General features: G+C 52.1%; 5 protein-coding genes across 5 annotated transcripts; 1 reads left to right on the top strand and 4 right to left on the bottom strand.

Moving 5' to 3' along the window:
- Positions 1-553: 553 nt before the first annotated feature.
- On the bottom strand, positions 554-1,048 carry PG994_002555 (uncharacterized protein; the record flags this gene model as incomplete). The annotated part of the gene is made up of 2 exons (XM_066853964.1): positions 554-641; positions 723-1,048. The coding sequence occupies 2 exons, from the start codon at positions 1,046-1,048 to the stop codon at positions 554-556; spliced, it is 414 nt and encodes a 137-aa protein (XP_066719819.1).
- Positions 1,049-1,117: 69 nt separating this feature from the next.
- On the bottom strand, positions 1,118-1,502 carry PG994_002554 (uncharacterized protein; the record flags this gene model as incomplete). Its single annotated transcript, XM_066853963.1, has 2 exons — positions 1,118-1,351; positions 1,449-1,502. 2 exons carry the CDS (start codon positions 1,500-1,502, stop codon positions 1,118-1,120), a joined length of 288 nt encoding a protein of 95 aa, XP_066719818.1.
- Positions 1,503-2,470: 968 nt separating this feature from the next.
- On the bottom strand, positions 2,471-3,418 carry PG994_002553 (uncharacterized protein; the record flags this gene model as incomplete). Its single annotated transcript, XM_066853962.1, has 3 exons — positions 2,471-2,560; positions 2,686-3,057; positions 3,293-3,418. 3 exons carry the CDS (start codon positions 3,416-3,418, stop codon positions 2,471-2,473), a joined length of 588 nt encoding a protein of 195 aa, XP_066719817.1.
- A 1,150-nt stretch (positions 3,419-4,568) lies between these two features.
- Positions 4,569-5,509, bottom strand: PG994_002552 (GroES-like protein; the record flags this gene model as incomplete). Its single annotated transcript, XM_066853961.1, has 2 exons — positions 4,569-5,036; positions 5,093-5,509. The coding sequence occupies 2 exons, from the start codon at positions 5,507-5,509 to the stop codon at positions 4,569-4,571; spliced, it is 885 nt and encodes a 294-aa protein (XP_066719816.1).
- A 3,097-nt stretch (positions 5,510-8,606) lies between these two features.
- On the top strand, positions 8,607-12,135 carry PG994_002551 (uncharacterized protein; the record flags this gene model as incomplete). Its single annotated transcript, XM_066853960.1, has 4 exons — positions 8,607-8,982; positions 9,099-9,451; positions 9,504-11,505; positions 11,567-12,135. The coding sequence occupies 4 exons, from the start codon at positions 8,607-8,609 to the stop codon at positions 12,133-12,135; spliced, it is 3,300 nt and encodes a 1,099-aa protein (XP_066719815.1).
- Between the last annotated feature and the right edge of the window lie 23 nt (positions 12,136-12,158).

Raw genomic sequence — 12,158 nt, 5'->3', positions numbered from 1 at the left:
GTATGGCTAACCTAGAATTCACACAAGGCTGTAGTGGAAAGGTTGTACGTAACTGATGATCTACATTATTTGCATTAGTAAGATGCTGTGTCGCCCCTTTTGGACCCCAAATACAGGGGAAAGGGGCCAATCACTAGACATTCCTTTTATAGATTTTGGGGGCTCAATTAGAGCGCTTAGCTGCTATAAGCTCTGCAGTCCAATCAAGCTCTTGCTACCAGGAAAAATACTCACACCACTTGCAGAGTTAGAAAGGCTTTCGCCCTAAGCCACATAGCCTCACAATTAACATGCAACTTTGACCTAAGTCTTCTGGGGGCAGGAACCGAAAGTGGTTGCGCATTCGATCGCTAATTCCTTCCCTCCCTAAGCCCATTCTCCCCATAGATAGATGGAAGCACTGAAGTGCTCACGTAAAGGAGACATATCAGAAGAATTTCAATGGCGCAACAAGAAATAACCCTGAAAGGCTTGGATTAGTTGCTTGTACCAATAAACTAAATCTCTCATTGTCTTCCAATGGACAATGCCAATATCGGGAGAGCCAAAACGATCACCAAGCCTCATCAACAGAGAAAGACCTCTTAGGCCCCTTCTTGTGCTTGGATCCAGGTACCGGTGCAATCTGTCTGTGCTGCGCCCTGTGAGGCGAAGATGGAGAAGTCAGCATAGCTCGCGGAATCAACAGCCCCATGTGCAATCAAGCTGTTTCATCAACATACCAGTAGTGGGCGAATCGGCAGTCGGAATCACTCTTGATGCAGCGGTTCTCTGCCCAGAAGGAGCAGATCAGAGGGTCCTTGTTACCGTCGGGGATATCCTCGTGAATCCAGGCGCACTGCCCTTTCTCCTGCTCGCGGCATCGGTAGCCGGGAGTCAGGAACCACGGGCAGACGATGTTGGATCGTCTCGAGTCGGACCAGGTGTCTCCGTCAGGTGGAGAGGTGCCTCCGTTGTTGTCACGCCATGTGTCAGTCGGGGCAAAAGCTCCCAAGTTGAGCGAGCCGGACTTCTTGGGGCCTTTGGAAGACCGGTCGTTGACGGTCATGTTACTAAGACGGGAGAATTAGTTTCAAGCCGCCCCGTGAAGCTGGTTCATTTGACTTCGTAATGATACTCACCTCAATCCATGCTGGAGATCAATTAACGATACTGCCGAATCCGGGTCAGATCGGCTTAGCGGGGGATCTCTTTGACAGGGAGTACGGCAGTTCAGATTCTTGGGTTTGGTAATAATATTCTTGGCCCTTTCAGATGCGCTGGACTCGTCGTTGTTGTCATTCAATAAGGCTATGATCTGCTCGTGAGTGTTGGCGGAGATGCGACCCACACCAAGGAGGATGCCCAAGCCCTGCACGATTGTCAGTGGGGTTTCGTGGCGGGCACGGGGCAAACAGTTTGGAGACGGGACTCCAAACAAACGGTGGAGGTAGAACGTTTGCACTCACGCTGTGGACACTGCTCATGCCTTTCAGCACCATGTTGTCCTTCTGGCGGTCCATGTTCAGTATGAGTTTATCGCCAAAGAAGTTAATTCACTCAAGTTGTCGATAGTCTCTCAGTCAGCGCTTTTCCAAAGCTACTGGAGGCAGTTTAGGTCTGTTTGTATGATGTTGGGGTAAAGAAATGTATCCAAGGCTGTTGTGACCAGGGTAGAAATGAAGGGAAAGCCGTTGAAATGCGTGAGTAAGATCTGAATCAGATAGGAAAAGCACACATGCAGCTGTGTCTAGTAGTTGCGTTTGAAATCCAGCCAGGGCCAATTCCGAGACAGTTGACACTGGCGATGCTACATGGTGTGAATTTGCTTTTGCTGCCTTTCGATCTAATCTGGCGGTGGAACGTGAAAGTGACAATTGAAAGCACAGCACGCGTTATCACGTGCAGACTGGCTGTCAGGGTTCCAATGGCTAATGCGTTCCAGGCTTTGTCCAGGGTCATTCCCGGGCCCCCGAGTGCAATGCACAGTTAAGCCAAGCAATTCATCTCGTCGCGTCACATCAATCACTCATCGATGGGTACTAGCATAGGAGGCCCAGAAAGGATACACCTTCAGTTGGCCTGCGTTTTTCGAAGGCAGGCTACTTTAGCTACCAGGGGGTTTATGTAGCTGGCGGTCAATTAGCATGTCCATTTGATGTAGCTGGCAAAAGGGATACGGGAATCTTGGCAGTGGGACAGTTGCAGCTACCCATCCAGAGTCAATCGGCCTTTCACTGTCACCTCCCTATTATGACCAACTCATGATTAAAACCTTTCAAAACTTTTAATAAAGCCAGCCTAGTTACTTAATAGCAATATACCAGCAAATCAATTCAGTAAGACCTTCAATAAACTGAGACAAGTCCATCATGAAGCAACGGCCGAAACATATTTGCCCTAAAGAACCTCACCGCATCCTGCTTCCCCTTTCCGTATCATCGCCTTGGCCCAGTATTCTTTAGCAGTCAATTAATTCGCAGCGGGTCGACTAATAGAGGCCAGAGTCAGTCAACTGGCGGCTAGCCGAACTCTCCTTAGATAGCCTACCGTCATCTTTCTCCGTCACGGCACCTCTCGTCTAATCGTAGAGGCAGGTCAGTACATATCGTATGTAAGTAAGCATCTATGACCAGTGCATCCAGTCTAATGACGATAAATAGGGCAGGTAGGATGGATGGATGGATGGGAGCATTTAGTACCTACCGAGAACTCGTGGCTAACCGCGCCCTCCGAATCCAGCGCCGACGCCCGGGGAACCGCATCCACCGCACTGCGCCGCGGGTCCTCCTTGCTGGCGCGGGGGATGTCAAACGTGTAGCTCTGGCCGTCGACCTCTAATATCTCCCCGGGCCCCGCACTCTGGGTGCCGCTCAGCGACGCCCGCTCCCGGCGCGACCCGATGATCCCGCTGGTGTCGTCGGGGGCCCGGCTGCGGCCCAGGAGGTGGTCCATGACCCCGTGGCTCCGGTGCCGGTCGTGCGTGTGTTGGTGGTGGTGGTGGTGGTGCTGCTGGTCGCCAGACGACCCGGGCAGCGCGGAGTCAAAGTGGTTCCCGGCTTGAGGCTCCTTGTGCCCCTGGATGGTGTGCCAGCCCCTCGGCGGGCTGCTGTGCTTGTCGGGACCCGGCGTCGCGGCTGTCCATTAGGCCCCCTTCTACGCTTCCTTGGCTCGCCTTTCGGGCGCGCATGTCGCCCGGCTGAAAAGCCTCTTTGAAGGTGTCCACGAGGCTGCCGCGGCGGGGTTTGGTCTTCACCTCATGCTTGTGAGGTAACAGTACACATCAGGGTGCTTTGCTAGGGTTTGGACGTACTTCAGATGGCTCACTTATCACATCTTTGATATTAGGAATCCTAGGGTCTCTGTTGCTGATCACGCCTGGGCTCTTCTTGTAATTCTCCGGTCGTCTGGGGCCGGTCTCAATCCCTGGAATGCCCATCTTCAATATTGATAGTAGGTTGTGAATATAGTCCAGGGAAATGTTAAATTGGCAGGTAGTAGTAGTATGTTCCGAAGTAAAAAATAAAAATAAAAAAAACCGCCATCAATGCAAGACACAGATGGGAAATTTATATTCTCACTGCCGCCACCATGGCGGGCTTTTAGCCGGGAGGGACGTTGGAGATCCATCCGATCTCGTCTGTGGAGCGTCATAGTGATGCACCCATCACAGATGCCCCCGCGACGGGGACACCCGCAATTCCACATTTCAACATTTCGGTTGTGTATTTCCTTCTAGAGCTAATCCGTAAGTGGCACTCCTCCAAGGCAAAAGCCCGTAGTTTGTGTCTTATGTTTTCGTCATCAGTGATGCCAACTTCAGCGGCGGTAATTACAGCACCATTCCAATCCTCCAACCCGGACCATCAAGGCTTCCTACCCTTGCGAAAGCCATCCGGTAGCAGGTTGCTGGAGGTCTGGTTGACCCTTCCATAAGTGCAGCTCTCCCAACCGTTGATAATAGTTTGGTCCCAGCTGTGATCACCGGCCAGGTGGCAATCTTCCCAGACAAGCCTAAGGCCCATGGACCTGCCGGCTGCGAATTTCCCTCGTGAGGTTAGTGACCTAGGATTCCACGCAATGGATGTGATACGTCATGGTGCTTCTAGGGATCACGAGGTGGGTAGACCTACGGCACCGGGTACTTCCACCCTGGCATGGCCCGGCATCCCGAATGTCATTTTTGTGACGTTGTCCGCACATCCGTTTTTGCAGTCCGACACCTATAGGGAATACAAACCAGTACAAAGGGACTTTTCCCCGGGTCAAATGGTAATAAGTGCCCCTTACCACCTAGCTCCCAAATGCAGCTGCATGCAGCCATGGTGTAAGAACGATTCTTAACCGGATGTCCCCTAGGATAGGCAAGTGATGCCAGGAGGCTCCACTGGCAGGATAGGAGGAATGGTCCGGGCAAATAGCAAGTGAAAACAGGCTGGCAACAACTTCACATTGGCAATTCTTTTCGCCGAAGCGCGAGGTAAGCCCCCAAGCAAATCAGATTTTATGTGATTTCATTGCGTATAAATTAGAAGCTCATAACCTAGCTGTCCCAAACTCCCACAAATCCCAGACTAAACCATCACAACTCAAACGCCATAGACCACCCGCCCCTCGAGTGACTTGTCCCACCACGTCTTCTCGATATCCTTGAGCTCGACCTTGGTCGTGGGCAAGTCCGGCCACCCGACGAGTTGCGGAACCAGCACGGGCAGCTCCTTCATGAGCTGACCCATGCCCCAACTGCCACCGCCGGCGCCGCGTATCGTCAGGTCGGTCGAGCGCAGGATCCCGCTGGGCAGGGCGATGCCGTCGCGGCCCGACAGCACGCCGATCTGCACGTACTGGACGGGCTTGCCCGGGTTCCGAAAATTGGCGAAGAACTGCTCGGCCACGTCGCCGTACACGTAGTCGAGTACGACGTCGGCGCCGGCGGCGTTGAGGAGCTGCGGGTCCCGCTCGGCCGCGTTGAAGACGACGTAGTCGTCCAGCCCCTCCACCGATTTGAGGCTGGACTCGCTGCGTGCCGCGCCGACTACCTTCTTCGCGCCCAGGGCCTTCGCGACGTGCACGGCGAGGCGGCCGCTCGCGCTGGTGGCGCCCAGGATCAGACAGGTCCAGTCTTGGGCAGGTCGTTGGTGCGCGCCGTGATAGCCATCCAGCTGCTAAACGCCGGGTTAACGCTGCCCGCGACGGCGACGGGGTCGGTGCCCTCGGGCAGAGGGACGAGGAGCGTGCCTCCCTTCTTGGGCACGTTGATGTACTCGATGAAGGTGCCGAAGGTGTCGGCCAGCGACGAGACGTAGTACAGCTGGCCCGTGGCCTCGTCGCGCGCGACGCAGTCCATACCTGGCGTGTGCGGCAGTGTTTTGGCCGAGTAGTGCGTGCCGGCGGCGCGGGACCGCACGACGTTGTGGGCGCCGGTCGCTAGGACGCGGAGCTGGATCTCGTCGGCGGTGGGGGCGGGTGGGGCGTCGATGGAGACGTAGCGGGGACCGTCTGACCAGTTTTGGACTTGGGCGGCGTGCATGTTGTTGGTGTTGCTGCGGTGCAGCAGTGATGAGGATGACAAGGGTCTCCTGGGGTCTTTGGCAATGAAGGTTGTTGTCGGTGAATTCAGGGAGAGTGATTGTGGTCCTGAAATGGTGTGGTATTGATTGCTGACTGGGAAGTGAGACAGTTGACAAGGGGATCGACGAAGTTTAGATAGCTCGGAGAAGGAGCGCTTCGCAATGGTGCACATATAGTAAGCAGTAAGGTAAACCTTGAATGGAAATGGTCAGATTGTGTTATCTCTCTTGGTTGCAGAGCAGGTTAAGTAGAGATTATTCTTCTTATTTTGGATGGTTGCTTTATACATATCATCTTGGTGCCTTGGGAGGTCAGCCAGTCCTCCCTCTTCTTCGGCCTTTCGCGGTTACGGATAGTGCTTTCGCGGCATGACGGCAATGCACTTTGTCGCTAAAGGTTTAGGTTCAGCGGCAGGGAAGAGATGGTACCCACCGTCAAAGATTAGGGTGGCAGCCATAGGGCTGGCGGACCCCAAATATCTCGGCGGTGATGCATTTTACTGGCTGGCAAGCAAGGAGCTGAGGTCAGCCGTTTCCACTCTTAGCTTAGCCACCCCCCTCCCCAAAAGTCTCGATTGTTCAGATGGAGCACCTACTTACGTACAACCCACATTAGTAAAGCACTCTGAAATAGAAGCAACTGCAGAGAGACTGATTGATTAGCAGCTTGTTTTGATGCATTGTGAGCCCCGATTAGAAATGGAGGATTAGAGCTTGCAAATACCCGCTCGGCTCCCTGACTGCTCTTCCCGTCACTTTTGTGGTGGCCTGGTGTGCGTCAATGGACTGACGAAACACATTGAGCCAAGGCAGCCACCATGCACACTTCATACCTAAAATACATGGCGGGTGCAGTAGTGCGCATTGGCTTCGGACCCGAAAGATTGATAAAACGTCCATGGCGATTGCACGAAACCGCCGACGGGATTAGACTTGGCATATGCGCGCCGACCGCTGCCCAGCCGGAACTGCGGAGTATCAACGAAATGCCGGCCGATGGTATGTGCAAAGGCGGCCTCAACGTTGAGCTTGCCTCTGGATTGCTTCTTGTAGATTGGCTATTTGGATTGTGTACAGCGACTTTGGGCTCCAAACAGAAAATACACCAAGAAGTCATCATTTGCATGACCACCAAAGCTGGATCAAGTGCCTCCTCGAAATCTTCTATACCACCATTCGCTGTGGGCAGATTACATACATGTCCAATCCACTGTGGAAACCTAAGAAGGGCCGAGACCTGACCAGTGTAATTAAGTATTCATCTCAGGCACCTGTAGGTGAGAGACAGGAAGCCTGCGGTTATCTAGAACACCGAATGGACTAGTACATACTAGCACGCAGGGTTCCTGTGTTTGCTTAAGTTACCAATGATTCCGTTATCGGTTGCATATGAATTATGTAGCCCGGCAATGTCGTCAGGTCAATTCCAAATAGAGTTGGACAACAATCTTGCAGTGTCCCACATGCATATTGTCCGTAGAAGTGTACTTTGAAAAAATAATCTCATAAGCTAAGACTGATTGCCTCTTTCTCAATTCTATTGTCATTAGCTATGATGAGCGGCGTTTCCAGTATATGTAAAAGTGCCAGTGTTTGTCGGGAGACATGGTGGTCTTTAAGAACGCCCTTGTATTGAGTTTAAGCAGTTATAACATATGCACACCCATTTCCTCTTGGCCAGCCAGACACAGAATGAGTGTTCTTTCTCTGAAGTCGACAAGAAGTCGACACATAACGAGCTAATTATCGTGAGGCAAGAACTAAGGCTATTATAATCCCAACGAAGGTGAATGCAGATATCGTGGTTTCCCCGAAGCGTAAAGGGCCTACCTCATGCTCTGCGGTTGCCTCTCCATCGTTTCCTTAGATCAACAGGATATATCGATGAATAAAGGCACCACTAAGCTTGAGCAACTCCTTCCAGGCATATAATTTGCTTTCTTATCGTTCCTCAGAAAGTCGATCAGCATCTTGGGAGGCTTGGGTGGTCACTCGCTCATAACATACCACCTTCCCAACCCTTGGCCTATCTTTCTCTCTGGGTAAATTTGGGGTACCATCAATTCATCCCAAACCATCTTTCCTTCGGGAGTCATCAGTACTTTCCACCATCCTCTCTTTGGCCTTCTAGGTATTACATACTGATCCTTCTATCCTTCGCAAAGCAACTCTCATTACCAAGTCAAGGATCGATATCATCTCGGCCTAATCTTTCGTCAGCTGAAGGATTTAACCCACGTATCTTTCTTACGTAAGTACTTCTTCCTACCAAACTAAATCATCTACCAGCCCGTCTCAGCTCGAGTCCTCCGAGATGATATAGAGCTTCACTTTTCATTCACAAGCCCACCCCCTGCCTCAATAACTCGCTGGCTCTGCCAAAATTCAACATCTCATCTTGGTAAGAGATGGGTACGAATTTCGCCAACTCATATTTGGTAACCGATACCACCCAACCTTGCCTACTCCTAACTTCTGCATGTAACAACATCTTTGTAGGTTAAATCTTTAACTTCCTGCATAGTACCATACAGGAACTCAACGTCCCAACGACATCAAGCAATTCATCTCCAGTCCTCGTTCCTTCTTTACGACTCTACAAATGACAGCTGGTAAGTCCATGCCTTCTTCCCTCTCCCCTCCTCTACAAAACTTACAAGTGCCATTTGACAATAAGCATTTCGCATTGGCGTTATCTACCTTGCAACCTCGTCACTTTCGTCGGTCTTTCTGACAAGACATACATGTCACAGTCGTTTCTGCAAATTTTATTCCACCCAAAACAGTCATCTGCTTTCTACATCGATCCCTACGTCGTCAGTCTCGTGACCTTGCGACATCATCATTTGGTAAGTCAAGACGGGTTTGAGTATTCGAAGAACATTCCCATCAACCTCACCCATAATATTACCCCCTGCCCTGTCTGTCCTTGAATTTAGTATTTACTGAGCGCTCACACTTCAGATTCAGCTAACTAATTCCTCTTCTCGCCACAGTTGCCTACCTTCCGCATTATCCCCAAACCTACACTTCTTACACACAAGACTGGAGGTCACCATGGCTTCGGAGATCGGCCATATACGACCGGCCCTGGGGCAGGTCTCTGACCTTGGAAGCCTCTACGATGCTCACACCGACAATTTCTTGAATGTCAGTATCATTGACAGAGACCCGCCTCCCACTACTATCACCCTTGAGAAAATCAAATCGCATGGCGTACAAGTCTCCGCGGCTGGCACTGTCAAAGATAAGCTGAAAAGCTTCGGAGTCGACAACCGCCTTGCTACAAGCTATGTGGCAGGATTTTTCCAGGCCGCGGGATCCACCAGGTACCTACAGCATCCTCGGCACGAAGAAGGCGGACGTGGCGGCGTTGTTCACTACGAGATCCTGACTGAGATATCACGCTTGAATCTTGCCGACCCACACCTACGTGATTACATAACGACAGACCCCATTACAAACAATCGGTCGACTCACATAGTTACTGGTGCCAAGTTCATCTTGGGGGCCAGCCATGATTCTTCGTCTGCAACCTCACACCGCAAGGGCTCGTGACGAAACTGGACTTGGTCAAGTCAATGTTCAAGCAGCATGAAGTCCATTTCCACGGGGACCTTGGCGAACCATCTTCGGGCCAAAACCGTCGGCAGTGTCTGCATCCAAATATAAAATACGTGACATTTGTGGTGTTCTCGGACATCAAAGGCATGCCGTCAGTGAAGAAGGTGAAGGTATCAAAAGTTGAGTCTCTCATAGGTGATATCCCTAAGTCACTCGAAGAGACCAATCATGGTCGTGGTGTCCCACTGATATATCATCTGGTCCCCCTCGACTACCTTCGTGTGATGCATGGCCTTGAGATTGGCCCCAAGCTCACAGTGCACCACCCAGATGATTGGGTTATGGACATGTTTATTGAGACTTGGGAGAAATTGGAACGACCTTGACCAGCAAATCAAGGCCTTCGTTCACGAGACCAAATCCATATACTTCATGTTCGGTGCACAAGGTCCTCAAAACATCGATGAGTACATAGAGCAACTGGAGAACGCCCTTGAGGCGAAGAAAGAATTCCGACGGGACGCTTCTAACACATTCGAGAAGCTGCGCGCAGGCAATTGCCTAGGTGACTCTCTGGAGATATTGTTGCTGGATCATGTTCAATCCAGCAGCTCGCCCGAACACACAACAAAGGTTCTGAAGCGCGCCATCAACTACGTGAGCTTGCGCAAAGCATTGACTACCCATGGTGGCCGCTACTTCGACTACAACGGTTCCCAAGATGAAATCTCCATGGGCAGCAGTATTTATGTGCTCTTCTTCACCGAGGCCATGACAGGTGATAAATCATGGCGCGAGAGCCAGAATGTCATCAGCCGACTCCTGGTACGAAACCCAGGCGACTACCATGTGAGCACCGCGGAGTGTGGACCCGATGAAATTGATTCCTCACGGCCTCGCATCTCTTTCTACAGCCATGGAGAAGTCAAGATCCCCAACATGCTGGAGTCCATGGAATTTGCAGACCAGTTTTTCGTCCGACGCGTCTCTAAGGCTGGGGCGCCGCAAATGCAGCCTGCACCGCGCGAGCGACGACTTGTCCGGTTGCCGTGCCCCCAACCATCATGTGACCAGTCCTTGTCTCATGATTGGGTATGCTACCACTGTCGTCGCGTCCTGGAATACCATGAGAGGTTCTTCTTCTGTGACTGCGGCCGAAGTCCCATCTCTGACTTCAACTGGCAGTGCAATGCAGAGACACAAGGTAAGAAGTTCGTCTCGTGGGAAAGCCAGGAATCGAAAGCAAAACTTGACTCTCTGCACTCATACGAGGAAACAAACATACTTGTGCTTGGAGAATCCGGAGTAGGCAAGAGCACTTTCATCAATGCATTCTACAACTATATGTTGTTCGACTCCCTGGATAAAGCAATGGGTCATGAAAAATTGGAGTACGCCGTTCCCTATTCTTTCAATCTACAATACTTTGACGAGAACCAACCTGAGGGCGGCTTCATTGAACGGAAAGTCAAGGTTGGAGAGGACGTTGAAGAGCACGATGGGTCATCGGGACAATCTGCAACTCAGTCACCTACTGTCTACCGTCCACCCATAGGCAATCGGCTCGTCCGCCTGATCGATACTCCAGGTATTGGAGATACAAGGGGAGAGAAGTTTGACAGGGAGAACATGTCCAAGGTTCTCAGCACCTTGAATCAGTTCCCGAGTCTCCATGGCATCATCACTCTCTTGAAGCCCAACAACACCCGCCTGAACGTGGTCTTCAAGTTCTGCGTCCAAGAACTCTTGACCCACCTCCACCATGATGCTGTCCGGAACATCGTTTGGGGCTTTACCAACATGCGCCAGTCGAACTACACGCCCGGCGATTCCTTACAGCCATACAGAACTCTGTTGGGCAAGCACGAGTCACTGGGTCTCCAGCTGACAGTCAAGACCATGTACTGCTTTGACTCGGAGAGCTTCCGATGCGTGGCGGCCCAGAAGCAGCTTGGGCATACAATGAACAACATTGAAGACTTTCAGAAGAGCTGGGATAGCTCGATGGAACAGACAAGAGCCCTTCTTGAGCACTTTTGCTCTTTGGAGCCTCACAGCACCAAAAGAACGATGAGCATGATTCGTGCTCGGGAGGCAATCACCCACTTGACCAAGCCTCTGGCAGACATCTCAGATACTATTGAACGGACCATACGTCTCAACGAGGAGAAGATCAAGGAACTGAAGTCAGCCAATCTATGTAAACAGGATCTTCAGAAGAAACAGCACTTTGAGCGCGTTGAGATCCAGTGCGAACAACTAGATCAGCCCCGCACTGTGTGCAGGGACCCGGACTGTGTCGAGATGGAGAGAGGTGGCGGGAGTCTACAGACCTCTATACTTATCGCTCTGCCACGATCCATGTCACCTGGAGACTGTCGAGGAAGATGTGGTTGGTCATCATGACCTGATTCGCTGCAAAGCCTTCAAGGGCAACTACGGCCATTGCAAAGGCTGTCGCCATCACTGGCAGAATCATCTCCATATCTGGTACACCCTGACAGAAGTCGCGGTCATGTATACGAACCCCGAAATCCAACAACAACTGACCGCCAATGCGTCGATCGTCCAGATCAAGCAGTTGGCAACCGAGCAGCTGACGAAGGAGGTGGACGGACGCAAAGCAAGCCTTGAGGAGATTCAGGATGCAGCGAGCCGCTTCGGGCTGTACCTAAAGAAGAACAGCATCGCCGCCTACAACGACGCCATGATCGAGTACCTCGACCTGCTGATCAAGGGCGAGCGTCGACAGATCGCCCACGCCCAGGAGCGCGGCGTCGACGTTGAGAAGAACCAGGAGCGGCTGGAGTCACTCGAGGACAACAAGAAGCAGTACGCGGAGCGGATCCGCATCCTCGAGGCCCGGATGGCCGAGCCGGGCGACGGGTCGGGCGTGCTGCTGGACGAGGAGGGCGCGGTCGAGCTGGTGCAGAAGCTCCTCCGCCTCCGGCACTGGGGCCAGGACCTGCGGGCCATGCGGGCGCTGGTCGAGTGGTCCAGGGCGTCCGGCTTCCGCGAGTAGCAGCTGCGGCCGTGCGCGACCCG

The sequence above is a fragment of the Apiospora phragmitis genome, assembly GCF_038363925.1.
Source record: "Apiospora phragmitis strain CBS 135458 chromosome Unknown utg000003l:1.0-2676785.0:1.0-2680665.0, whole genome shotgun sequence".
NCBI classification, from domain to species: domain Eukaryota; kingdom Fungi; phylum Ascomycota; class Sordariomycetes; order Amphisphaeriales; family Apiosporaceae; genus Apiospora; species Apiospora phragmitis.
The sequence above is the reverse complement of the archived record's forward strand: the minus strand, read 5'-3'. Positions and strand labels throughout refer to the sequence as shown.